This window comes from Anarhichas minor, unplaced genomic scaffold (genome assembly GCF_050575085.1).
Source record: "Anarhichas minor isolate MPS153535 unplaced genomic scaffold, ASM5057508v1 ptg000049l, whole genome shotgun sequence".
In the NCBI taxonomy this organism is placed as follows: domain Eukaryota; kingdom Metazoa; phylum Chordata; class Actinopteri; order Perciformes; family Anarhichadidae; genus Anarhichas; species Anarhichas minor.
The window spans coordinates 295,207-321,441 of NW_027466495.1; the positions used below are offsets into that span (position 1 = coordinate 295,207).

General features: G+C 44.4%; 2 protein-coding genes across 4 annotated transcripts; one reads left to right on the forward strand and one right to left on the reverse strand.

Moving 5' to 3' along the window:
• The first annotated feature begins 1,812 nt into the window (after nucleotides 1-1,812).
• On the forward strand, nucleotides 1,813-9,466 carry ntn5 (netrin 5). Its single transcript, XM_076112360.1, has 6 exons — nucleotides 1,813-3,271; nucleotides 3,819-4,007; nucleotides 5,698-5,847; nucleotides 7,568-7,618; nucleotides 8,186-8,266; nucleotides 8,476-9,466. The coding sequence occupies exons 1-6, from the start codon at nucleotides 1,813-1,815 to the stop codon at nucleotides 9,051-9,053; spliced, it is 2,508 nt and encodes an 835-aa protein (XP_075968475.1). The 3' UTR covers nucleotides 9,054-9,466.
• Nucleotides 9,467-13,666: 4,200 nt separating this feature from the next.
• Nucleotides 13,667-24,651, reverse strand: LOC142971706 (active breakpoint cluster region-related protein). Of its 3 annotated transcripts, none has more exons than XM_076112333.1 (22): nucleotides 23,852-24,651; nucleotides 23,508-23,614; nucleotides 22,678-22,782; nucleotides 22,082-22,300; nucleotides 19,615-19,722; nucleotides 19,470-19,524; nucleotides 19,343-19,395; nucleotides 18,993-19,130; nucleotides 18,778-18,899; nucleotides 18,533-18,689; nucleotides 18,332-18,451; nucleotides 18,154-18,229; nucleotides 17,799-17,894; nucleotides 17,512-17,586; nucleotides 17,334-17,431; nucleotides 16,894-16,995; nucleotides 16,141-16,304; nucleotides 15,767-15,906; nucleotides 15,162-15,296; nucleotides 14,638-14,743; nucleotides 14,341-14,482; nucleotides 13,667-13,881 (listed from the first exon to the last, which is right to left on the reverse strand). In XM_076112333.1, exons 1-22 carry the CDS (start codon nucleotides 23,901-23,903, stop codon nucleotides 13,780-13,782), a joined length of 2,472 nt encoding a protein of 823 aa, XP_075968448.1. In that variant the 5' UTR covers nucleotides 23,904-24,651; the 3' UTR covers nucleotides 13,667-13,779. The 3 variants fall into 3 exon arrangements, with proteins under 3 accessions (XP_075968448.1, XP_075968447.1, XP_075968446.1); XM_076112332.1 differs by having other exon boundaries at nucleotides 17,512-17,583; nucleotides 23,508-23,620; nucleotides 23,852-24,650; XM_076112331.1 differs by having other exon boundaries at nucleotides 23,508-23,620; nucleotides 23,852-24,650.
• Between the last annotated feature and the right edge of the window lie 1,584 nt (nucleotides 24,652-26,235).

Genomic DNA, 26,235 nt, shown 5'->3' on the forward strand with positions numbered 1-26,235 from the left:
CCAAACCGCCTACGCTCACTCGTCAGCACTCATCCAGAGCGAATTCTTCCACCTCTTCCCTGGATCCTCTGCTAACCTTTACCCTGCTCATAATCCCAATGACACCATCTTGCCTTTTTATACAGCCAGTGCCTTGACACCAAATGAAACCAGAGTCCTAATTAATCACCCGATCAACTTATCCTCAAGTCCTGCTTTTCATCAGTGCGTTCAGGTTCCCGTGGCGCTTGTCTCGACCCGTCAGGAATGACGGGCCGAGGCATTCTGGACCCCAGGAATGTGGCTCAGTGGCACCGGGGGTCACAGTCAGACCGCTCATCACTGCACCCTTAGCTTGTAGCGTTTCCTGTAGCAACACCACGAGACAGGGTCGCCTGATATGCCTGATCTTGGCTTTTGTCCTCAACCAGGTTTGGTTGATACCACTTTCTGGCAGGTCTTTGCTTTTGAAAGGTCAGGAGCGGGGCAGCTTGTCCGAGGCAGCAGAGTGAGTGCCACGGCCTCCCCGCAGGCCCCTCAGAGCTGTGTGGTCCCTGAGGGAAGCCTCATATTTCGGTCGTTGGCTAATTGAGCGGGATGACGAGGCCGGAGAGGCGTTCGGCCCCGTCCTCTCCTACGGGTTTGGTTTATGCAGCCCTGCTGACTTTGCTGTCAGTGTCAAACGCTTGTTAGGACATCATCAATCTCGCAGCAGTTAAGAATATTCCCAGAACAGAATGAAGGCGGCAGGTGATAGATGGGCCGGGAGACGGAACAGGCAGAGGGAAGGGTCGTGTTAAAATGTGGAAGGACGGTAGTTATTTGATGAGCAAATGACAGTCCTCTTGAGAAGGAAAGAAACAAGAACGACATGAAAGTGAAAGTGGCAGGTGCTGAACTCTCTTAGCATGAAACAAATTAAGGAAGCGCTTGTTTGGAATGTGCTTCTAGGCTCCATGTGAGCGGTAAAACAATAAATCACTGCTTCCAGAGAAAGCACATGCATTGTTCGTTTTGTCCACATGCCAAAATTAACGCTCTCGGGTATCAAATCTCGACAGAGGGATAAATTACACTCATCAGCAGTTGTAAGAGACGGGAAGGGATTTGTTCGCGCAGCGGACGTACACAAGTCCGTGTTTGTCTTTAACCACGGAAGTATCCATGTAGAGGCTCAAGCCGAACACACATTTCGATCTATAAATCATTCCCTACCATCCTCAAGACTAATCTCCAACAGCTTTCCTTCCCTCCCCTCGTTTCTTTTTTCTCATACCCTCTTTTCTGCTCAATAACACTTCACATTGCTCATGCTCAGGCCCCTCGCTCGCCTGCAGCACTGCCCCGACGGTAAAGTGATTTGAAAAGGAGAGCCATAAACGTGATGGATGTGGTCCAGCTCTGGGTTTAGCCCCAGCTGTCGGGCATGTTTTTTGTCATCTCAGACAGACCCGCAGGGTGCGCGCCCTTCTTCACCCGCTCATCTTGGGCTTGAGAGGAGCTTTAATACAAATACGTTCTTAAACGCTGTCGAAGGTCACGGGTTCAAACCGGTGGCCGACACTACTGTGAAAATCGGGGATTACATTTTTATGGGATGAGATCTTTACTGGCATCTACTGAAAGCCAATAAGGTGTGGTTGAAGTGATGCGGGGAGCTGGTATTGTGTGCTTTCAATAAAGGCACAGGTGGTCCTATCTTATGTTTCCATCTATGGCTTCAAATGCAAGTTATATAAATCAATCAGTTTATGTTTTCTTTTGTTTTATGATCTAGCTCCCATGGTTTTCTCTTAAAAATAATCTTTTTTTTCCTTCCACAGGCTCGATAACATGATGTTCCGGCCCTTTTCCCCTCCCCCCTCCACCTCTCTCTTCCCTGTTTTCCTTCTGCTCCTCCCTTTCCTTCCTCCATCCCTCGTCTCCTCTTCCCTTTCTCACACCCCTTTGAGCTGGACTTCACCTCACGACCCCTGCTACTACCTAGACGGCCGACCGCGACACTGCCTGTCGGAGTTCATCAACGCCGCGTATGGCGTCCCAGCCAATGCTAGCCATTCACTACAAGGGCCCGATTATGACAGCAACATCACCACCTTGACGGACCTCCACAACCCGCACAACCTCACCTGCTGGATGGCTCGTGGAGGTCCTGACATCAAAGAATGGGTCCTCACGCTACCTCTGGGTCGACGCTTTGAGATCACCTACATAAGTTTACAGTTTTGCCAACAGGGGGAGCCATCGGACCCCATCTCCATCTCCATACTCAAGTCTATGGACTCCGGGCGCACCTGGAGGCCGATGCAGCACTACTCCAGCGACTGCCTTGGGGATTTTGGGCTTCCCTCCCAGACGGTGGCCCAGACAAGACACCAAGAGACAGAGCCCCTCTGCTCCGACCCTCGCCCCCTGCAAAAGCAGAGGGGCGGCATGGTGTTGGCCTTCTCCACCCTCGACGGACGGCCATCCTCTCCCGATTTTGACCACAGCCACACCCTCCAGGACTGGGTGACGGCCACGGACATCCGTGTGGTCTTCCACCAGGCGTCCAAAGACGCCAAGGTGGGCAACTCGGATAAGAGAGAGGAAGCACGACGGCGTGATGGTGCTGAAGACGACAGAGGGACTGGGCTTCTGAGGTGGAGATCTGGCTCCAAGGGGCACGCTGGAGATCAGGTGGAAATAAATACAGATAATACACTGGCATTTTTTGAAAGGGAGAAAAAAAACTCATTGATAAGGGGGAGAAACAAAGGGGAGAAAGTGGACAAACAGGGAAGGAAGGGTCATTATAAAGGGACAGGTCAAGACGAAGATGGACACAATGTGACGAGCAAAGAAGGGGGGGAAAGTTTAAGCACAGGCACGCTCACTTCTTCAAAGAAAGGCGGGAAAGCCAGAGGACAAGGCCTCAAGAAGGAAAACAATCATTGGCTGCCTTGCCCCAATGGTGGTTGTGATTGGACAGTTGAGGGGCGGAGCAGGAACAATAAGGGGCGGGAACTGAGGAAGAGGAGGAACAATAACCTCAACACAAGACAAAGCTCCAGGAATCTGCAGGTGGCCCCACCCTCTGCTGTCCGAGCCCCTCTGGCCCTCTCGGACCTGCAAGTCGGCGGCAGGTGTAAATGTAACGGACACGCCTCCAGGTGTCGCCGTAATGTCACGGGCCGGGCAGTGTGCGTGTGCGAGCATCACACGGCGGGGCAAGACTGTGATGTGTGTGAGGATTTCTACTGCGACAGACCCTGGCATCGGGCTACACCCACGCACCCAAACCCCTGTGTTGGTGAGTCCTGTGTCCTATTGCTGAATTAAATTAAATTATGTTATAACATGCACATGTTTTTTTTTTCACGTTTCATATATTTTTAGATGACATATAAACATATGAATCTCATGTATGTTATTTAGTCATAAGTGTATTTTTTTCTTCTTCAAAACAAGGTAAAAATCAATAAAATATTCCAAAGAATCTCCACATATATTGTACTGTAAATTCTTCTGATCCATTTAAGTGGTGCTTCAACAACAGAGAGATATTATGAGATTTCCCATAATGCAACTGGATAGTGTCTTTCATTAGAGTCTCCCTGAGTGCTAAATATTCATGCTTTCAAACTCCACACTGACATTTTGTTAAGCAGGCTTTCTGTTATAAATGTGTCTCCAAGTCGACATGACATCATCAGGGTAATATTCGCCTCCAGAGCCGCAGAAGAAATTATATATCTGTGTATCTGAGTAGTACATATATAAAAAATATATATATATATATATATATATACTGTATATATATTCTTGACTGGTGTTCATTATTTCCCTCCCTTGTCCAGCCTGTGAGTGTAACGGCCACTCAAACAAGTGCCGCTTCAGCATGGAGGTGTTTCAGCAGTCGGGCCGGCGTAGCGGAGGTGTGTGCCAGAAGTGTCGCCACCACACGGCCGGGCGCCACTGCCAGTACTGCCAGAACGGATACACCCGAGACCACAGCAAGCTGATGAACAACCGCAAGGCCTGCCAACGTTAGTCACTACGTGTGTGTGTGTGTGTGTGTGTGTGTGTGTGGGTGTGTGTGTGTGGGTGTGAACTGTATGCATGTTCTGGACAGAGTTAATGGGACGAACGAAGTGTATTCTTGTATGTGCATTTGTGCACATGCATGGGCGAATAACTTAAATAACAATCTGTGCAGTCTTGGAAGATTAGAGACAGTGTTTAGCTCTGACTGCCTTAATGCGTGCGTGTGTGTGTGTGTGTGTGTGTGTGTGTGTGTGTGTGTGTGTGTGTGTGTGTGTGTGTGTGTGTGTGTGTGTGTGTGTGTGTGTGTGTGTGTGTGTGTGTGTGTGTGTGTGTGTGTGTGTGTGTGTGTGTGTGTGTGTGTACATGCCCACTTTGTCTCTGTCCGAATGTATAGAAGTGTTTATGGGGTGGTTACATTGTGAGAGCAGACAGCTATTCCTGTTAGTGATATGCACGCAAAAACACCCACAAACCCCACTGTCCGGCCACCTGTATGCCCAGCGTTACCACCGGCTGGTATCTGCCGTGACCCCCGACCTTTGACTGGTCACATGTCGTAAGTGACTGTGACACTCTGGTATGCTCGTGTGGAAGCTTGAACACGGGCCTAATATATCCAAAGTTAATGGGCTCTCTTTGAGCTTGACAGTGCAGGGATGGAAAAAAGACATGAGCTACGACTGAATATCCTCATATTCGATCACTTTTTACACATGAAACAATAGCAAACTGCAAATTCATGACCTCCACCACTCAGTCTTACATCAGCGCGTTCATTTATTGATGCTATATATAAATGCTAGTCACTCTTCAGAGCCCAATTACTCATCCTCTGCAGTCAGGTTGTTTGGACTCATTGTAAGGATTTGTGTAAATAGAACTAGAGTGCGAACAGAGCTGATGAAGTGTAGCTTCCGCTCTCTATCTGTCTTCTCTCATCGGCTCTCATCCTGTGATAGCTGTGGCAAATAAAAAGCTTTGCAGTGTAAGCCATGGCAAATGATACAGCGTCACAACTGGCCACATTAAAAGGACAACAGATAAATGAATTCAGATACAGGATTGATCTCCATCTGATGGGCTACCGGGGATGATGATGGACCTTATTGTTCTGTCCCTGTCAAATTTGATATGTTGCAAATTACCAAATAACCAAACCAGATCACCACCATCATGTGACGTTCAGTTGATGGCTCTACAGCAGAATTTGTCTTTGTTTACCCAACAAGAAAGCTGCAAAATAGCTTTCATGGTGTTAGTAGAGGTCTTTCCCTAAAGGACGTTCCCTCAGGACGGATGCTGTCAAGCAGGATTAAACCTGGGTCCCGTCACTGATGGATGGTCTTCTTAATCCTGTTTACTGTCCTCTGTGCAGTAGTCTGACTTTGACACAAGTTTTTGCTGAATATATCTTTAACTTGATCCCTGTTGTCGCAACTCAATGCACTCTACTCCACAAAGCCAGGGCAACTCGACCAAATATGCCTGCAGTATCATCTTCATGAATGTGGAACATATTGGTTTGCGGAAGCTCACCAGTACAACCACAGTCCTCTATGATCGGCCACTGTAAAACCTTCACTGGGTATCACAAGACCACCTAAAACTAAAACAACAGGACAGTTATTGCTGCTTTAACCCTCCAGGCTACAAAAAAATAAGACTTTGGTATCTCTCTTCTCTTTTTTTAAGCATGCCAGTGCCATCCTTTGGGAGCAGTGGGTCGCTGGTGCAACCAGACATCGGGTCAGTGTCTGTGTCGAGAAGGGGTGACCGGCCTCAGGTGTAACCGCTGTGCCGCGGGATATCAACAGGGCAAGTCCCCTCTGCGGCCCTGCATACGTAAGTCCACTACCAGTGTTAATGTTCATTCAGAATCAGAGTCAGTTCAAACATTTGGACAAAAACCTATTGTTTCCATATCAACTGACTCTATGTTTGACGTATCAGAATACGTATCATACTATGTGTCTCAGATCAGGTGAGGATTTGTGTGAATATGGATTACGACTCTTAACTTATCTAAAAAAAAATGTCCTCTCTGCATTCAATGCATGCCCGAACAAATCACAGACTTTTAATAGTTTGCTGTCAGTCAAAGTGACCTCTTTAATTTCTCCTTCAACTTAATTAGCTTGTGGCCTAAATGGATTAAACCTCCTATCATGCTCTGTAAGCCTTTATCAAGTAGTAGCTCAGTATAAAAGGGGGCCGCCGCTGTCCAGACTAATTTGGCCCAATCCCCCAGCGTGTCCCCTTTTCATCATCCCTAGAGACGGTTTCCATAGCAGCGTTAACATGAGCCGACCGCTACAGGGAAACCTCATCTTCCAGCTGATGTGGGATCAGCGTCAGATCAAGTGGATTGTTGCTACTCATATCTCTGTGCCCGGCCAGTGCCCGCACCTCGGCCGTGAGCGCTAATCCACGTGCGCTTCCACGGCTAATCGCACGAGTGTCGACAACTACGCGGGCCCTGGCGCTGCGTAAACCCCAATCAGGTGACGTAGGGAGCCAGCAGAGGCGAGCTTCACACCTGTTGTGCAGCTCAAAGCGCAACCCCCCTCCCCCCCCCATCACAGGGCCCAGACTCATAACTCTCCAAGAGAAAGGAGTGTGTGAAAGAAAACCTTGTTTGTTTTTACTGCCAGACCATCTCGGGCTATGTATAGCATCTCTTCGCCCCCACCACCACCTCTAGCACCTCGCCTCTCATCAAGCGGACCAAAAGGCACGCAGCAGCCAGGCTGCGAACAAACTAGTTACTAGTCAAACAAACTAGTTACAGTGAGCAAGAAAGTTGAATTAACACATTTTGTTAGTGCAGTATATTGTATTTTCTCCGAACATTATTCAAAGTCTCATTCTATACAGTATATATCTATAACAGTAAACAACTGTTTTTAGACAACGTTTCATATTTGAAAAAGTTGTTTTGTCTCACAAAAATGCTTTATCTCACCATCAGTAAGAAAACTCACCCTGCTCACAGGGGCGTACTGCATTTATCTCATGTTGACCCCTCACATATACTGCGTGCACATACAAACACACACAGCACCTTCCTGTCTTTTAAAAGTAGGGGGTGTAGGGTGTCACTGGCCCAGTTGTGTCACAGACGACAGGACACGGACGGGAGGACGGAGTGTGAACTTGGTGAAACATCGCAGCGCTGTCACACAAACACACTTTTACAAGAGGCCTGGATAATGCATATACAGGCCAGTTCACGCACACACACACACAGGACAAGACCATACAAGAAGTGATGGTTTGACCTTATTAAATTACCAAAAGTAAAGTTTGCATCTATGTGTGTGTTCAAGTGATTGCAGAAAGTGTGTTTCTCGCCCGTAAAAAGGACCACACACACACACACACACACGTTTTTGACACTTGCTTATCTTCTGTGCAGACATGGCCCACGCACCGAGAGGCGTTCAAGCATAGCGCACATAACACACACTCGGTTTGCGACGACCTGAGGGCTCGTGTGGGTTTGCTGAAGCTTCTCTGTGTATCTGTTTCTGTCACCTGCCTGAAACTGTGTTTATGTTTGCAGGAATTCAAGAGGTCGCTCCGACACCAGTGTACCAGCCTCAGTACAGCATAGGTGAGTAGATTTACACGCTGGTTGGTATTTTGTGTTTTATTCTGGCGGTCTGGTTTTCTTTTAGTCCAACTTTGGCTCCATACTGCGCTTAGCTGCAGTTTATCTCTTTTGATCTGTTTGTAAATCACATAGTTAGAAAGAACAAAATGAACATTAAATCAAATAAGGACTTGAAGGCTTGAAGGCAAACCTTTAACCGGGGCCACTTTCACTTGAAGGAAATTGTGCTTTTTCCATAATAACAGAAAAATTCACTTTCTAAAGCATCCCTTTGAACCTGTTGAAGTCACCTCATGTTCAACAAAGACATTCATCAACCATCAAAACAAAAACTATTCATGCAGTGGCTAACCACTCCCTCCTAGTGGCGGCTGGAGTAATGTCCCACCTGCTGCAGTCGAGGTCATCTGTTAGTCACAGGATACTGTGATGACAAATAGAAGCAGCCATATTGTAATTAGGGGAAAAGACATGTGCTGATATGCTTGCTATGAAATGATACCCTCACATTTGATGCATACTTCCTCTCTCTCTCTCCCTCCCTCTCTCTCTCTCTCTCTGTTACAGCGGAGGAGTGTGTTTCATACTGCCAGCCTTCTCAGGTTAAAGTCAGGATGAACTTGGAGACCTATTGTCTCAAGGACTTCGGTTGGTGCCAAGAGTTTTTTTATCTATTACACTGTCAAAAAAATAATAATAACAATGTCCCAAAGTGTCTGTACTGCTTTACTTCTTTTTTCCTCTGAAATAAAACTTAAATATATACGGATGAATAAATAAAATATAACCTGTAAATCAAATTAATGAAACAAAAATGTGATTTAAAAAAATGTATATTGCTTTTCTGTCTTTCTCAGTGCTGAAGGTGCAGGTGAAAGGGATGGAGCGTTCAGGTCCCTGGTGGCAGTTCTCCATCTCAGTCCAAACCGTCTTCCGCTCGGGGTCCACCTCTCGCGTTCGCAGGGGCCCCCAGTCTCTCTGGGTCCCAGACCGCGACCTCGGCTGCGGCTGCCCCGCCCTCCACGTGGGCCGGACCTTCCTCCTGATCGGTGCGGAGGAGGGGGAGCGGGGCTGGAGCCCCGAGGAGAGTCGCCTGGTGGCGGACCGCTCCACTCTGGCCCTCCAGTGGCGGGAACACTGGAGCCCCAAACTGAGGGGCTTCCGGGGACAGGACAAGAGGGGCCGCTGCCCGCCGAAACACCAGCGCCACCATCACAGGGAGTCAACAAAGCCCCAGTCTGGGTACATCCCTCCTCACCTGCTGACTGAGAAAGAGCCTGACAATGTGGACACACACTCTGTGAAAGTGGAGGACACTCAAACCTCAGTGGTGCTGCACACACACTCTCACACAGACGCAGAGGTTAAACCCACAGAGGCGACCCTTTCGCCAAATACACCCGCTCTGGTGTGCTCTACTCAAAGTCCTGGTTGAAAAACCACAAAAAAGACATTTTGCAATTTTTTCCCAAAGGTTTCAGGAGAAGCAGGCTTGACTTTTCTTCCTCAGCGTTGAGAAACTCCACACACACACACACACACACACACACACACACACACACACACACCTGTTAAGTGACGTTCAAATGCTAATCTTAAAATGTGAAGAAACACAAACGTTTCCTCATGTAAAACTCCACCAACACAATTGGTACAATGTGAAATATCAGTTGTAAGAATTTTTATATTTTCTACAAAAGAACATTTTGAAAATTAAACTCTGACTGAAATGTCTTGCGGAATTTTTATATTTAATCATATTTATACTTGGATCACTTTATGTAGCACACATAAAAATAAGTGAAAACTGAATGAATAAATATATAACAAAAGATACAGAATGTGCATCAAAACCTGTTCAGAAATGTTATGTTTCCTTTTTATAATAAAAAAAAAAATGAAAGGAGATTAGCACATCATTTGTAGATTATTTGGGGAAACTGACACTATCTGCTCTCTGGCAGAACAGCTGACACAGAGACCAAACTAACCTCAGCCTCATTTTCTAACCATATAGGAATCCTCCGATAGACCGTTAGGAGCCCAGATACGGATCTAAAAAGCCTCGGCCCGACCTGTCGTCATGACTCCTGTTTCAATTTGAGTAGATATGGCGTCATAGAGCCCAGGGGAAATGGTGCTGGAGGTGGGGAGGGTATATGAAGACAGATGGAAGCGCTCCCATTTGTTGAGCAGCCATGTTGTTTTGGTAGCGGCTGTGTCAGCGATTGGCTGTGCCATCGTGTTGAAGCCAGTGATTGAAAATAAAAAGAGAAAAATAGATCCGCTGACTGATGGACGCTCAGTGGAGCTCAACATACAGCACACACTGAGGGTCCGTGGGGGGTTTTATACTCATGAGGTCCAAATATCTTCTTCCAGCAGCTTCTTGGGGCCCTGCTAAACCCACAGGGGTCCCTATAGAAACTATACTGAAAATATTCTGTGTTATCAGGATTGTTATTATGAAAATCAGCTTTAGCCAACTTTGCAAGTAAAGAAAATCATCAGGAAAGTCCTCCAATGTGAAGACATTTTATGGAGCTTTTTGGCGTCTTTCAGCTCATTTTTATGGTTCACTCACACCACTCTCATCACAGACAGCTGATTTAAGCAAAACAAATCTGTAAAAACCCACTGTATGCTACCTGTCCAGCACCAAACAACAGACGGACACAGTTAGCAACGTGCTGGTTGAACATAGTTGAGTTTAGCAGCTACAGAGCCAGTTATTTCCCTCGGGAGTTTAGGTGGAGGCCATTTTGTTTTCCTCTCATCAGTAAAACAAACGGAGTGTATGCAATTCTTTTATATTAGATTCAATGTTATAAATAGGTCACAATTATCAGAACAATACCAACATTCAGGCTCCCTCATGTGGCTCAAAGGTGCACTGCAGATAGAAATCTTAAATAAAAGATTATGGAAGAAATTCTGCAAATTTATTTGGCGACAGTAATAAAATCTCCTGCGACCCGCCTGTGGGTCCCGACCCAGTCTTTGGAAATAACCGCTATAGAGTGAATTTGGCATTTGAGGGACATGTAAGTACAATGTATTCTTAAGGTAAGGTTAGCATTAGTAGATAAAACCTAATAAGCAGCCAATGGAGCCATTGTTGTATGTCATTCTTCATAAGAGGGGGTTGGTGCTTTTTCCTCCAATGTCTCAGCAGTATCTGTTTATCTGTTGTAAAAGCCAAAAATAATCCATCTTTTTTGAAGTTTTACAATCCTGAGGAGACATATCCATATAGCCATGTCCTTTTGCCCATTGTTATATTACTTTGATCAAAGAGTCACACAAGTGTTCCTGCAGTAGGTGTTTGAAGCAGTGCTCTTACATGGTGATGGTACTGTGGGACGGTTAAGAGGGCCTCCTACCTATTTAGACAAGGTATACTTTGCATTTGGAGCTGACCTCTGAGTCATAAGATGTAAGATAGAAGAAAAAGAAAAACTTAGCAGCGACACAACAGCTATAACAGTCAGCATGAATAGAGTGCAGGGTTACGGCTCACATGTATAATGATACAAACGTGTGTGTGTTGAAGGGAATGAGAGGGGGGGGGAGGGACAGACAAAGTGTGTCAATGCATGCAAAATCATGTCTTGGAGGCCCCCCCTGTGTGTGAGTGTGTGTGTGTGTGTGTGCGCATGTGTGTGTGTGTAGGGAAGCACCTGCTGCGTTGCTGCAGGAAGCACCTGTCAGCGGTCGTCTCCTCATGCAGCCTCTGTCGACATGAGGGTTTGATCCCGAAACTCCCCAAACACTCACACTTACACAGACACTAACAGACAACTTAAGCCCGCGGCTCGTTCTGCTGCGGGGGGGGGGGGGGGGCACATCACCTTTAAGCCGACAACACACACTTCACCAGGACGAGGCGAAGGCCCGACGGTTTGGTGGCATATGGAAACTTCTTCTTCTCTGGCATGGGAGGCAGCGGTGTGTGTTTGTGAGTGTGTGGTATTATGTTTACAACCTGCTGAGGGTACGTTTTACGAGAGGTGACTCCTCCTGCACTGCAGCCAGAGCCAAAGTTCAACTAGACCTCTTTCAAACACACACTCTTATTTTTAGCCTCTCACTTCCTTTTTCTCTCACACACACACACACACACACACACGCGCACGCACACGCACACGTCTACTTTCACTTTTTCCTCACACACTTCCAGGTTTCTCACCAGAGAGCTCAAATCCAAGTTCAGCAGGTTTCACTGTCACACTTTTTTTCAGGACACACACACACACACACATACACACACACACACACACACACACACACACACACACACACACACACACACACAGGGCTTCTGTTAACCTGAGAGGCAGAGGGTCAATCCCTGTGATCCGCAGCCTGCATGCCTTCCATACAGACACGCCGCCGACACAGCAACCTGACTCCCAGCTAGATTAGGACTAATCAAGCATGGCACAGCTCTGGGCAGCAACACCATGACACACACACACACACACACACACACACATATATATATAAATACTGTACTACAAATATGTGCCCACCAGCAGTATTTGCTGTTTTACATTTCCTACAAATTATTGCCCAAAGTCATGGAGTGAAATGCTGATTTCAGGAGCAAAATCTCTGCCACACGATTTCTGTCTTCATTCACATGCACTCACTTCCCTGCAGAGTTAAATAACACATGAAATACAAGATGATAAAAAAAAAGGACTTATATACAGCCAGCTGCACCTGAGGAGGGCCAGTAAGATCAATGGTTGTTTGCATATGCCTGATTTTAAAAATCCAAAACAATTTGGGCATGAGGACCATAAAGAAGGTCATCATCCTCTTATGATTAAAAAAACAAGTTAAAAGTGCTGCAAAAGTCTGTTAAACTGTAAATAAGACAGATGCTGAACAATGTCATGATTCATGGGATAATAGAACTGATTATTTTTAATGTAAAGAAGCTTGTATGCATGTGTGTCTATTTTCCAAATGGATTCCTACAAACTTTTTATACAGACTTTTCCACATAAATGATGATATATAGTGACTGTATAATCTTTGTACACGCGACAGTTGGGAAGAACTCAGTGTGCGTGTGACTGTATGGAACAAGTGCTGTCACATGTCCAGAAACTGACTTCTCCTGTAGAAATGTTCCCACCACATCCAGGTGTCCACCAGTCGTCTGGTCCGCTCTTTGGGTCACAAATGTCTGGGACGTCTCAGGCCTTCCTCGGCTTTGTAGTCTGTAGCCTGAACCTCATTTTGTCTTTGTAGTCTCCAAGCGGAACTTTATTTTGGCAGCCACCGAGTTAGAGGGGACACGGTGATTTATGACGCGGAGGGCAGCAGGGTGAGCCGCCATTTTCTTTCAGTTTGTTTCTGGATGTTGTTATGGCGTCCACGCAGAGAGTTTATTAGTGCTGGAGAGTTGAAGTCGGGGTCCAGGATTAGCGATCAAAAGAGTGAAGGGGGGGGGGTAAAGGTTTTGGGGTAACACTAGCCCGGCCTGCCCAGGTGGTGTGGTTGAAAAGAGACTCCCCATCTGTGGTGTGGATGGGTCGAACATGGGCCGTATGTGTGTGTGTGTGTTGGCTTCTAACATGGTGTGTGTGTGTGTGTGTGTGTGAATGACTTTTATGAGGCGTACACTTCGTGGTGAACTCCGTCTAGTTGGATTTGAACCGTAACCGATTGGTTTTCGGGCTCGGGGAGTCGACCCGCTGACCTTTTTTCACAACATCTGCAACCATGACTTTTCCTCAACCACATTTTAACTTCACATTACTCCCTGTGCCACCCAGTTCATAGAAGCCAGAGGAAAATAAACTGTTCTTCAATAGATAGATAAGATATATATAGGGAACTTTTTAGCTGACACGGACAAGAAGTCAATAGTCAATCAATATTATTGCATCGTGTCTGTGATAAATAATGTTGCATATGTGTGGAATTAAATGAGTTTGTTATATCTGACAACTAATGCTACTGCACTAAATCTAAATTGCTTCTATTGAAAAATGTCATCTTACAAAAAGGGACAAAATACACAAAATCACAGTATTTTTTTTTTATATTTTCAATAAATAGTTTTATTGTCTTATAGTTCTACCGCAGATCTTTTTCTTTACATGCACTATTTGAAATCCCTGCCAGCCGTGACACTGGCGGTGGTCTCACATGTGGGTGGTCTCATCTTCAGCGTCTGTGTCATGTGGCAGAGACGTCTGGGCTTCAGGGAGGTTGTTGCACTGCAGGTAGCAGAAAACCACTTGGACCTGAAACACACACACAGAGGAGTCTGTAAAGTATCATTTCACCTGCACGCTACGGATGAGCTACTATACAGGGAAGTGAATTATTTTACATGTTATCATTATAATACATTTTAAGAGTTTTTACCTTTCTATCTATTTAACCTTTTTTATTTATTTTTAAAGACAATTGTAATTGTTTACATTGTATATATCTCATTTAGAATCATTTTTGATCAACAATAGTGTGCAAAAGGCTTAAAAATGTTTTTTTTTAAATGTGCTCGTGTAAAATAAACATCATGACTGAAAAGAAATGAGATAAAACAATTCAAAATCTTTTTTATAAATTAAAAAAACAATTCCACGGCAAAACATGAAAATAAATTCATTCTCACAAAAGCAACTGTTTAGAAAGCGAAGAGCTTTTTTTGGCAGAAAATCTGTCGAAATGTTGCAACGCCAAACATCGATCATTCCCACCTGCACCACCACCTCCCGGGAGATATCCATGGTGGGACCGTCGTGCCCGAGTCCAACCACAGGGTGACGTGAGAGGCTCGGACCGAACACTGTAGCCAGGTTCATCAGAGACATCCTGTTGACGTCTTGCATCTTTGAGACTCTGGAGAAAAATGATATATGAAGAAATGTAATAATAACTCAGTAGAAGCAGCATAACATACTATAGTTCAGTAGGAATAGAGCTTGAATCTATCTCTCTTATCAGTTTCCTGACAGTTACTGAAGTTGTGTGCTGTCGTGTAGTTGATGACGGACCGTTGGAGGTGGTGCAGCAGGAACAGGAAGGTGTGGCGGTTGGGCTCAGGACAGGACTGCAGCAGGGACAACATGGACACCAGCCGAAGGTCTATGTCCTGGATTTCTACAGGGGAGAGAAACACACACGTACATGTGAAGTTCAAGCTCACATGGTCGAAAGGCCATTTCAAGAGTAAGTGGGGCGAAGAGTTATTTTATCAATGTCATTTAGAGCCCACTTTCTACTCTACATTGTAGGTCAAAGAAACAGGAAAATGTGATGTTTAACTTTATAGGGAGAAATGTTTTGAGGGATTATGGCAGATTTCAGTTGAAAGTGTTTTAAATATTTGTGTAAATGGTTTTTAAAAAACTCAAAATTGAAGCGTCCTGTATATTGTAATGAACTATCCGTCTATGAATGACAGCAATTGGCCTCTGAACATAATCAAATACTTAATTTAGAAAACCTAATAAAGAATAAACACTCATTTAATCCCTCCAGGTTCCAATGGAGGACATGTTTCTGTGAGGGTTCTTACCCAGTGTCCTGGCCAGGCTGTGAAACATCTTCGTGGGTAGAAGAGGCTCGGGCAGCTCTCTGAAGTACAGTTTGAGAATACCAGAGACAGCGTTCACGTCCGCACTCCTCAGCCTGGTTACTGCTTCACGCAGATCTGATCGGGGCAGAACCAAGAAGGTTGTGATCAATATTACTGTGTCGGCTTTTGGCGTACGCTTCGATCCAGGTGGAATTATATCTCAACAACTGTTGGATAGACCATGAAATTTGGTTCACACATTCATGGTCCCCAGAGGATGAATCCTCATGACTTTATTGATGCCCTGGCTTTTCCTGTAGAGCCACATTGAGGTTAACTTTTCTAAGATAACTCGACAACCATTTGCATGTATTTCACTGAAATATGGTTAAAACATTCATGGTCCCCGGAGGATGAATTGCGAAGATGAAACTCTGCTCTGCCAGCATGGCTATAGACTCTCAGGAAGCTGAGGCCTTTGTTTGAGCATGGTGACCCAGTGTCAAGTTTACAAAAACAAGTCAAAACCTTGGATAAACAAAACTAAAGGAATTGCGGACATGACAGCGCACGCCAACAGAAAGCCTGCAGTGTTTTTCTCTTACTGCTGTTGAACGCATTCTTGAGCGTGCCGATGTCACTGGTGGTCCCTGAAACCCGGTAGATGCCCACCTCGTCCATGCCTCTCCTCTCCACCTCCTCCACACAGCAGCGCACCACGTGTGGGACGAGCACTCCCTCGTGTCTGACAGAGAATTGAAAGTATTCCAAAAAAGTCATTTCAGATTCCACTCTTGCCACACTTCTGCTTCTCTTTAGCTCACGTTCCCATACAACAAACTGCCTCACTTCTCAAAAGTAGCTGCACAAAACAAGAGGGAAATAAAACTCTAGACTAGACTAGACTAGACTGCAGTTTCAGTTTCAAGCCTTTTCAGCAGCCCCGTGAGCCCAGACAGGGCCGGCAGCAGGGACTTACTGAGACAACGTTTCAATGGGGACACAGAAGACAGGTTGTTGTTGCGCTGTACCGCTAGACAGTTCAAGCGGGTGGGGACAGTACTTCAGGGAGAGAGTCACCTCCACCTGGCCAAGCTGCAGAGTCCGTCTCCTCCATCGCTTATTCAGGGTTTTAGAGTCCAACTGACGGACAAACACAAAATATTAGAAAACAGACATGACAGCAGGTGGTTAGAAAAACGCAATGATTATGAAATGCTTTGGATGAGAATCTAGTGAAAATGATTGAAAACAATCCAAACCACAACTCATTTTAGTCAAATCCCTGCTATACATATTTTAAATCTTTAAAGCAGCAAAAGTGGATATGACAAACGCATACATCCAGCAGCTGGGGGGGGCAACATTATCGTTGACTTGGAGTCGTGTTTCTGGCCACCTGCTAAATACAAGTCCAATATTCACTCTCTCCATTTTGGTCTCCACCAACTCCACAAATGTCTGTCTCTTTAGCAACTAAATGCTTCATCACGTTCACTAGCTAGTCGCCAAGTTTATGTGTTAGCTGGTGGTTAGCCGTTTGGTGTTTTGCAGGCAGCATGAAGTCAGTTAATCAGAGTTTTTTAGTTTTTTTTGCTGAAAATAACTTGAAACAGTCATGAGAGTGGTGATAGTGAACACAAAACAGTTATCGGCCGTAAAACCAAAACAATGAGCTGAAAGATGCTAAAAAGTATTGCTAAAAAATCTGAAGCTCAGTCCGTCTTCATACCTTTAGAGACGCTTTGCCCAGGACGGTATCGTCCTGTCCGTCTGACTGGCTCACGCAGAGCACCCTCAGGTCCTGTGCCCCGTCCACCTGGAAACACAGCTCCTGTTTGGCAGAAGGACCGCGGTGTTAACACCGACGACGACAGCAGCGTCCTAAAGCTACAACAGGAGCGTTCATGTCTTATTTAAAGTCTTTTGATCTAGTGTAGACTTTACTGCCACTGATCATGTTTAAAGCGCGGCATGGTCTGGTCACACTGCCGACTTTTAAATCCTCCTGAAGCCTCACATCGTGTCGGATGCTGTCTAGACATGAAGAAGTCGTTTAACCAGCCTGGACTCCGGCTGGCAAATCATCTGCCTTTCATATCAGTTTAGCTCTCTTTTATTTCACGTTTGGGGCCAACTTGCATTCAATTATCTAGCAAAAGAATAACAAACCTGGTCCCAATGTGGGTTGAGGCTGTGGACTGATGAGTGTGTCTGAGCTTGTTTGTCGTAAAACTCATAGCCATCCACTTCCACACACACATACAGAGCTGAAAGAAAATGAATATCAACCTTTAACTAATTAGTTATTCAGCGTAGTTAAAAAGGATGAATAAAATACTACACATACAGGCTGGTTGCTGCAGGCCGCAGGCAGAGTGGACGGCCACGCTCAGAGTCCCACACAAAGACTTCTCGTCCTCTACTGGTGAGAGACAAAGACATCCTGAGGCTCACTGGGTTTAATCGTCCTGAACAAAAGTTGAAACTGAGCAAGATGAGAAGGACGTAGACAGTTTTGCAGGCCGGCATTAAAAGATCAAAAGCCCACAGAGTCGGTGTATAGTGTTTCAGATACAGGATGTGACGCTGTGCTGAGGGACAAGAGGGCGGTTGATGGAGAGGTGGTGGTTGTACCAGCGTGTGTGCTGTGGAGTGGTGGCTGCTGGGTCATTCTCAGTTTCACACATGCACTGGTGAGAGTCAGCAGGTCTGGAGGGACAGTTTCTATGTCTATAAACAACACACAGAAAATAGAGGCACCAATCAGCTTACAGAGCCACAGGGGCTAATGGAAAGAAGAAGAAAATACACCACTAGTCTTGTCAACAATAGGCTTGTTAGGAATGATAGTGCTTCTTTCTTTTTGACAATTTACAGACTTTTGATTGTGTATATTTACCGTCATTGTGCATCACCTTTAATATTCCTATTGTAATATAAATACAGCACAGATCTGTTTGGCAGATCAACCTATCAGCTGTGAACTTACCGTCTTTGGTGAGTTTGTCAATGACTTCTCTCCATTCTTCGAGCTCATAGAGGGAGGAGAGGAGCAGAGTGTGACTCTGCAGTAAGGTGAAGCAGATTGTTTTAATTTCAGTCGTTTGTCAGTATTCAAAACTGCAACTTTACTGGCAATGACAGGCTGTGTATATGTATGTGTGTACCTTGCAACTGGGGCTATGCAGCTCCAGTGTGTAAACAGGGGAGTGTGTGAGCAGCGTCAGCTCCATTTGCTCCAGTTTCTTCCTGCTACGAGCCGCAAAAGCCAAGCCCCTGGACCTGTTCTTTACACAAACACATATTTATATTTCACCCGTCTGTAAAAAACACCACATTAAAAACTCTCTGTGTATTTGCCAACATACTGCGTGTTGCCGTAGCTGCTGGCAGAGGAGGTGCATCTTGGTTCTTATGGTGTGTAAGCGAAGGTGTGCGTCCGGTGAACGTTCCTGGTCCGCAACCCAGCGGAGTTTGAGACCAGCGAGGGGCAGATACCAGCAAAACCTGTACTGTTCCTGCCTCCTGGAAGAATACATGCAGCGTTTTTTTACTGCTGGCCCAGTAGACCCCATTTCCCACAAGCCCCGCTGCTTTCTCTTGCTGCGCTCACCCTCTGGTTGCATGTTTGTTTCTCGTGCACAGCAGGAGGTCAGTGTAGAGGAAGAGGTGACGCAGGCTGCGTTCCCCCTCGCTCACATCCACCACAAAGCCGTCACGCATCAGTTTACGCCTCTGAGTGATGCACAAACACAACACGTTCTAGGGTGTAACGCACAGGCAAGTATTTTTATGTACATCTTGGCTTGATATTGTTGTAAGCCTCACCATGCCGTGACTGAGCATGACCTCTCGTTTGCATTGTGAACTCTCGTTGACACCAGACAGGAAGCTGCGGGACAATCTGAGAGCTTCCTGCAAGAAGGTATAATCTCCGTGCTCCATTGGCGTCGTCTTCAGGAGGTCCTAACGAGATCGCAGAGAGGTGGCGGAGTCAGAAAATGCCAAGTGAGGGGGGGAAAAAGTAGCAGGAGATCCAACTCCTTGCTAAGTCCTGGGACTGTGCTCCAATTACAGTCCGTGAGAAATAATGTAGTCGTCAAATTGTTGATGCAAACGCAAAAGAAAGATGAGAGAATAACAGTGGAAGAGGTTCAAGAAGGGACTCATTATCTCACGTGCAGCACTAGTGTGGTCTTGGTTACTCTGTCCAAAGGCTTGTATAGCAGCGCTGCAAAAACAAAGGACAACAATCAGACGCTGACAGCCAACAAGTTACCAAAAAACGAATTTTAGAGTATTTACCTTCAAATGTGTATTTGGTCCGAGTTTTGTTCGAGCCGTTGCTGGACATCATGCTCTGGAGAGATAAAGTGAGACTGGTTGGGATCACCTTGTACACAGCTTGTTACAGTAGGTGTCCCCTCTGGATGTGGAGAGTTTGTGGTACCTGAGCCAGGGTTCGGAAGCGAGGGTCTGAGTGGGTGCACTTGCGAACAACTTCAACAGCTTCCTCGTAGTTTCCAATGAAACCACCGTACAGCCCAAACTGGTTCACCTGTGACGGCAGAATAACACTATGATATGAGTGGAGGGGAGGGAGGGAGGGAGGGAGGGGGTGAAGCAGTATCCAAATTTGGTGATTACCAAAATGAATTTCAATGTGACTCATTATCTTCATTTTTAAATGTGTATTTCTTTCCTAAACAAGACCATACATTTTAGGGGGTTTTCTTGTGTAGCAAAAAGGGAATAAAACTTGCATTTTATTGTGCAGTCTTGCGTTGCAGAATGATAATAAATGAACCCTGAACCTGTTCACAAAACTGTAAATAGGCAGATATGAACAAAGGGGAAAAGTGTCAAATAAAAGTAAAAGGTAGTAGACCTTTTTCACATTAGAAATGGTGACATAGTTGTAACTAATAACATTAATTGCAGCATTGCAGTTGTTGCTGGAACCAGACATGTGAATGTTTTTCGTTTCACTTGTGCTTTTCCCTGTTGAGACAAGTAAAAAGTGTCTGTTGTGAAAAGGGCTTATGAATATGATTAATTTGGGGAAATAAACACGAGTGCTTTGCAAGATGAGCGAGATCATGTCTTCATGACCAGACAGGGTAACAAAAAGATCCTGTGAAGTCGAGCTGGAGTGTTTTATGTCTTTTGTGTATAAAAACATTTTGTCTCCTTCCGTCACTGGATCGTCAGTATTGTTAATTAATCCCCAGGATTGATAATTGGCTTCCAGCGTGGCAGAAGGTGTTTTCACTCGTTAGGCCTCTTTGTGAGAATAAACAAACTGTGATGATTGACATCTTCCTCACTCTCCAACAGACAACATATTTCCTCATTATTATGAGTGCATGTCATTTGGTGCATGTCATTTGGAGCACCGACGATTCCATTGCTCAACACATTTTATCCACACGTTGTGGAAAGGCTTTAAATTCAACATTTTAACAACGGTTTTATATAAATATTAACACTTTTTACAGTTTTCAAAGGTGCAATGTGTAATATATGTCCAGAATTTTTGTTTAAACGTTTAAAAAACAACTGCATGTGAAGAAGTAACAGCGTTGACGTTATGTCAAAGACATGTATGTATTGCGTTGCACAAACCGTAGCAAAAAACATTCAAAATCCTCGCAAAGATAGAGTTCAAACCATTAACTGATAATTTGGATTCAAAACACTGGTTGCTGTGTTTTCCCTGCTTTGCTTTCTGTTCACTATCTCCGCCAGGTGATCATGCGATCAGTTGCGTGCGATTAGTGTTTGGCTAACAGCAAAGGGAACTACCAGTACACACACGTAAGATTGTATGGCGTGTCTTATACGACGACTTCAAGCCAATCGCCTGCATTCATCGACGCTTGTTTGTGAGTTTGAATGGTGTGTGTTTTATGACGCGTTACAGGCCATTGGTGTCTAGACGGGGGTTTGGCAAATTGTGCGTTGTATTCGTTCAGACACACACAAAAGCAGTGGTCGTCACAGATCTGCACCTTTCTAGTTTGTATTCATTCATTCCCTTCATCTGGGCTGTCGTATGTTTCACTAACAGCCTGAACATGTGCTCTTTATCTTCTAATATCTAGAAGAAATATAAGTTCAGCACAGGTTTGTCTGCTTGCTCTGATTTAATCCCCTTTACACACACGCACGCATTGCTGCACACACTCGTGAAGAGAACTATCAAGAGTGCGGCACAGAGCACAGAGGAATCACTGCCTGTAGGCGGGCCTTGTTCACAGCACACGCTCGTAGCAGGAAAACCACAGATGGAACTAATAACATTAACGGCAGACATCACTGGCACGGCTTCACTTTGGAGCTCTCGTTAACGTCGTTATTTACCTGTTAACCTGTGATTTACCGAAGTCAAAATGTATGCTTTGAAATCTTGGTTTGGTTTTATTCATGAAAAACAATACATACTAACATATACATGTAATAAATATTGTATTTGCATAAATGTACACAATACAAAAAATGATATTCGGTAAAGTCATGAGACTATGTTAAAAATAAAAACTGAATTATAATAAAATTAAATAACATAAAACAAAGCATAAACAGCATGAAAAAATTTGGCCAAGAGCCAAAATACTTTTTCAAGAGGTTTTAAAGATGTTCAGTAACTTGTTCATCTGACAAAGCAGAAGCAGAAGTTATCTTCTTTCTTTGCTTCGGCATATCCTTTATTTTTGTTGTTGTAGCGTAGTTTTACACACACATCCACACACACACACGTCATCTGCTTCATCTACTGGACTACCGCTGGACAACAAACATGAATTCATGTACTTTAGGGAAACCTTGTTGAGCACGTTTCTTGGCGATAGAAATATGGCTTAATGGACTTAGTGGATGGACTCCTTTTCTATGTCTAGACCTACTAGAGAACTTACCATTTTCAGGAACAGGTCTCCCACCACCAGATTAAAGCCCGTGTAGTTCATCTCTCCGTCCTCCTCAGGACCGGGCTCAGTCAGCCGGGCCTTCAGGCCAGAATAGAAGCTTTGGTGCATGTCTCTGATCTCAGGCACCTGGTAGAAAACAGTCTGGACCTGTTGGCCGGACAGAACTGGCTGGGAGGTCCCGGCTGAGGCGCGCAGAGCCTTCATGGGCTACAGGGAAATAGAAGATTGAATGAATTGAGCCGTACATGCAGAGAGGCTAAAGGTCAATTATTGTAAAGCTAGCATTAGCTGTATTCATTGGCCCTAACCAGTCGCCAGGCAGGACTCCAGGAAGTTACAGGTCCCGGAAAATAAATAGGCTGGCACATTATCCACCATGAAACAGATTAAACAAACAAGTTCATTTGTGAGCATTAGGTGCGTGAGCATTAGGTGCGCAAAGAGGAAGTTTAACCGTAATATTGATTATGTCATCAGGGTTTTTCCCTTTTTTTGCAATATGGAAGAGGCCAGAGAATAACACGAGTTGAGGATTTAATGCTAAAATAAGGAAACTTTGTTTAATTTGTGTGTGTGCATGTTACCATCAGCAGAGTCTCCAGCTCTCTGAGATAAACCTCCTCAGTCTCCAGGATGCCTTTCAGGACCACGAGCCTCCTCTCCAACATTTCCTTCGGGTTGCATAACGTCTGAAATCACAGGCATTCAACCCTTACACCGAAGCCAGTCTCAAAATACGGGGTCCAGACAATTCATTCGGTCAGCGGCACTGCAAATGCCGCAACAGTCGACGTTAAGGATGAAAATCTAAAAGATGAAGATGACTTGGAATCGGATGAACACTGACGATTGTCACGTCATCACACTCAAAATGTATTTTTCTGTGAATGACTTTTTGGGAAACAAAAGGGTTTTGCTCATGCATAGACCATACAACACATACAACATTTACTATCTCCTTATTTGATGTAATAATAAAACTTCTGTATTTTTGCCACCTTCATCAAATGTGGGTTACTTCTTCACCACTTTTCAACACACTGGGGTCAGAAAGAACAAGGAAGTCAATGTCAACAGAACACAACGGTTGGATTTTTGTATTCGGTTTTGTTTCCTGTCTTTTTTTAAATGCATTTTCTGATAGCATGAAGGTCCGAAATAAGCTGGACATTGGAGAGTCTATGACTCCATGTATTGTTTTTTGTACTATGTGGAATTTTTTAAAATTCACTCAAATGTAGGTCGATGGACAGCCAATAGATGAGAGGACTTTTGTAAAAGATGAGGTATAACTCGAGGACCTGCTAGTAGCTTTCTTCTTCTCTACATATAGGATGCCTCTCTGTTTTACTGGTATGCCTATCATCAAAATAAAAACGTTCTACATCTGTAAAGAGAAGGAATGCAAACTCACGGGGGTGTCTGGGAAGTCTAAGCTCTCGGAGAGGAGAGGAGAGAGCAAACAGGACACTGCCTCCTCCTGGAACACGTCCTCTTCCAGAGCTTCAGTCTCCGCTTCCACTACAACTGACACACAAACACACACAACACGTAGCCTGTAGTAGTAGTAGCATGTGCTCCCGTATCTGCTTGCACGCCTTAAACATTAATGTTCCTAAATGTACAAAAAGATAGCTGATCCTTGACTGAGGTGGTTTAGAGAATATCTTTCAGTTTTTTCCTAAAGTAGAGAATATATAATGCTTTGTGCATGAACTTTTTTCTACACATGACAAACACAACGTCTCCTTCCCTCACCTGGTACATGCTGTGACTCCAGATAACGCAAAGCCTCCTGGTAGACGTCCATCGGGGGCTCGGATGTCCTCAAATGCCCGCTGAGCTCTGGAGACGCAGCCTGAGAACTCAGAAAACTTCCTCTTTCTATGACGGGTGCACAAAAAGGGGAAAATACAAGCTTCCGTTCTGTCCGTTAAACGCGGATGAGAAGTGGCATCTGCTGCTGTGATCCAGTCCCACAATTGCACTTCACTTCCTGTAAATGAGCCGATTTCATCATACTGGTTGCAGAGTGTTTACTATCAAATATTCACAACTGCATATTCCTTCGTCAGTTTCTGAAATTATGACTTGAACTAGCTGCTATATTACTGTACCAAATTTTAATTCTGACCACAGCCTGCAGGGCGTAGTTTTTAAGTCTTAAAAATGTAAATGCATCTAGTAATACACATGTAAAGCACATCAAAACACTATATAGTTTAAGAGTAGAGTGACACAGTAGAGAGAGTACAGACACATCTTATGTGTCTGTATGTTGATGTTCAATGTTTTTATAGTGCAACGCTGCCCTCTGCAGTGAAACAGATGTTAACACGGCTTCGTTTGGGCTCCTTTCATTCTTGTGTTTTAGCCTAATTAGTTGTTGTCGACACAGTTCACCATTTTTCTCTTTTTTTTTGAATTCTCACTGGACTGACGTGACATATGTACCACCACCACAGCCCTGAGGCGCTCATTCGTTTCCTGTTGGGCGTTACTTCGCCCACCGTTTCCTGTTGGGAGAAGTAACGGTGCCACTGCTGGTTGTAGTTTGTGGTGTCATGAAGCCACATGTCCTGTATGTGCTGACACACTCTTTAAGGGCAAAATATCTTGTTTAGCCATGATGACCAACACGTCACATTTAACGACATAAAGTTGAGATCTATTCACATTTTTTGAAGATCTGTTACAAATGAATGATTGCATGATGATGGCATTTTGTGTCTACATCAATTATAAATCAAAATATGTTCACTGAAAAAGCATCATTGGTTACTTCGATTTTATTTCTGTCTGGTGTTTATTTGTGTGAACAAGCTGCAGTCTTGTGTTTAGAGCTTTGTCTAGTTTACATGGATGATGGATGGTGCTATAAACCTTCAATGGTTTATTTTAGCCACTTGGGGGCAGTAGAAACAAACCTTTTAAAGATGTGCCGGTTGGCAAATAGTCTTCCTCATTCACATCCAGGAGTCATGGAGCAACATTAGCGATCATTAGGAGTGTGGTGTGTGTCCACCTTATGGAGTTAAGTTAAGTTGTGTATGTGAATCCAATTCAATTAAAAACTAACTTTTGCCTTTTTGTTTCCTTTCTGTGTCTTAAGGGATTTGGGATTTATTTTGTCATTTATGCCAAAGCAGAATATCTAAGAGGACTCTCTTTTTTAGGTCATGAAACCAAACAGATTTTTGATGACTGGGTTATTTTAACAGAATCCTAACCTGTTTCTTTTTTTTAGAGAAGAATCCGACAGACGTCTTGGACCAGGATTACATGAATCTGATATGAACAGGCAACAGGAAAGGCTTTAGCAGGAAGTGTTTTTAGTCCTGTTGATTACATAGTTGACCCAAGACAGACTCGACTCCCCTTCGAGTGGGAGAGTCCACAGAGAGAAAGAAGAATGTTCCCCTTTCCCCTCATTTCCTCCCCTCAGTCACAGCTGCAACTCCTTAGTGTTTCAAACGGGGAAACTATATCAGGGATGAGTATTAAATAAACGTCACAAACAATTAATGTGTGAACTAAATTTCGGTGCAACAAATCCATTACAAACGTAAAAATAGTCATAAATCAGTAGGAAATGCACACAGACTGAAGACTATTGAACTTCGGCCGCGGCATACAAAGGGAATAATTGCATTGTATTGTCCACGTGTCCAGATTTCGCCTTTTATTAGATAGCAGGAAGTTGTTGTTAATATTCAACCTGTAAGAGCGCACCTGGTTCTTTATATTTGGATCAATATTATTAGCATCCTGATCTTAAGTGACTTAAAGGTGCTCAATAGACAGAGGCTGGTACACTTTACTATAACAATGCAAATAGTAGTTTCTGCCTCGTTAATGCTCTGTTTCACTCCTTCCTGGGAGAGGATCCCTCCTCTGTCGCTCTCCTTAAGGTTTCTTCCTCTTTTTCTCCCCCTTAAAGGTTTTTTTGGGGGAGTTTTTCCTGTACCGATGTAGAGGATGTCGTATGTGTACAGATTGTAAAGCCCTCTGAGGCAAATTTGTGATTTTGGGCTATACAAAATACATTTAATTTCATATTTAGCACCTTTAATGATAATATACAACCGAGGAACTAAGCTAAAGAGCTAATGGTATTGACTCAGTTTTGATTTTACAACAAA

Coding starts and splice junctions, on each gene's coding strand:
- ntn5 (XM_076112360.1), top strand. CDS start 1,813: ATGATGTTCCGGCCCTTTTCCCCTCCCCCCTCCACCTCTCTCTTCCCT. Junction 3,272..3,818: donor GCACCCAAACCCCTGTGTTG/GTGAGTCCTGTG, acceptor TCCCTTGTCCAG/CCTGTGAGTGTAACGGCCAC. Junction 4,008..5,697: donor CAACCGCAAGGCCTGCCAAC/GTTAGTCACTAC, acceptor TCTTTTTTTAAG/CATGCCAGTGCCATCCTTTG.
- LOC142971706 (XM_076112331.1), bottom strand. CDS start 23,903: ATGGACGTCTACCAGGAGGCTTTGCGTTATCTGGAGTCACAGCATGTA. Junction 22,783..23,507: donor TAGACTTCCCAGACACCCCC/GTGAGTTTGCAT, acceptor CTGTGATTTCAG/ACGTTATGCAACCCGAAGGA. Junction 17,895..18,153: donor TGACAAACTCACCAAAGACG/GTAAGTTCACAG, acceptor TGTTGTTTATAG/ACATAGAAACTGTCCCTCCA.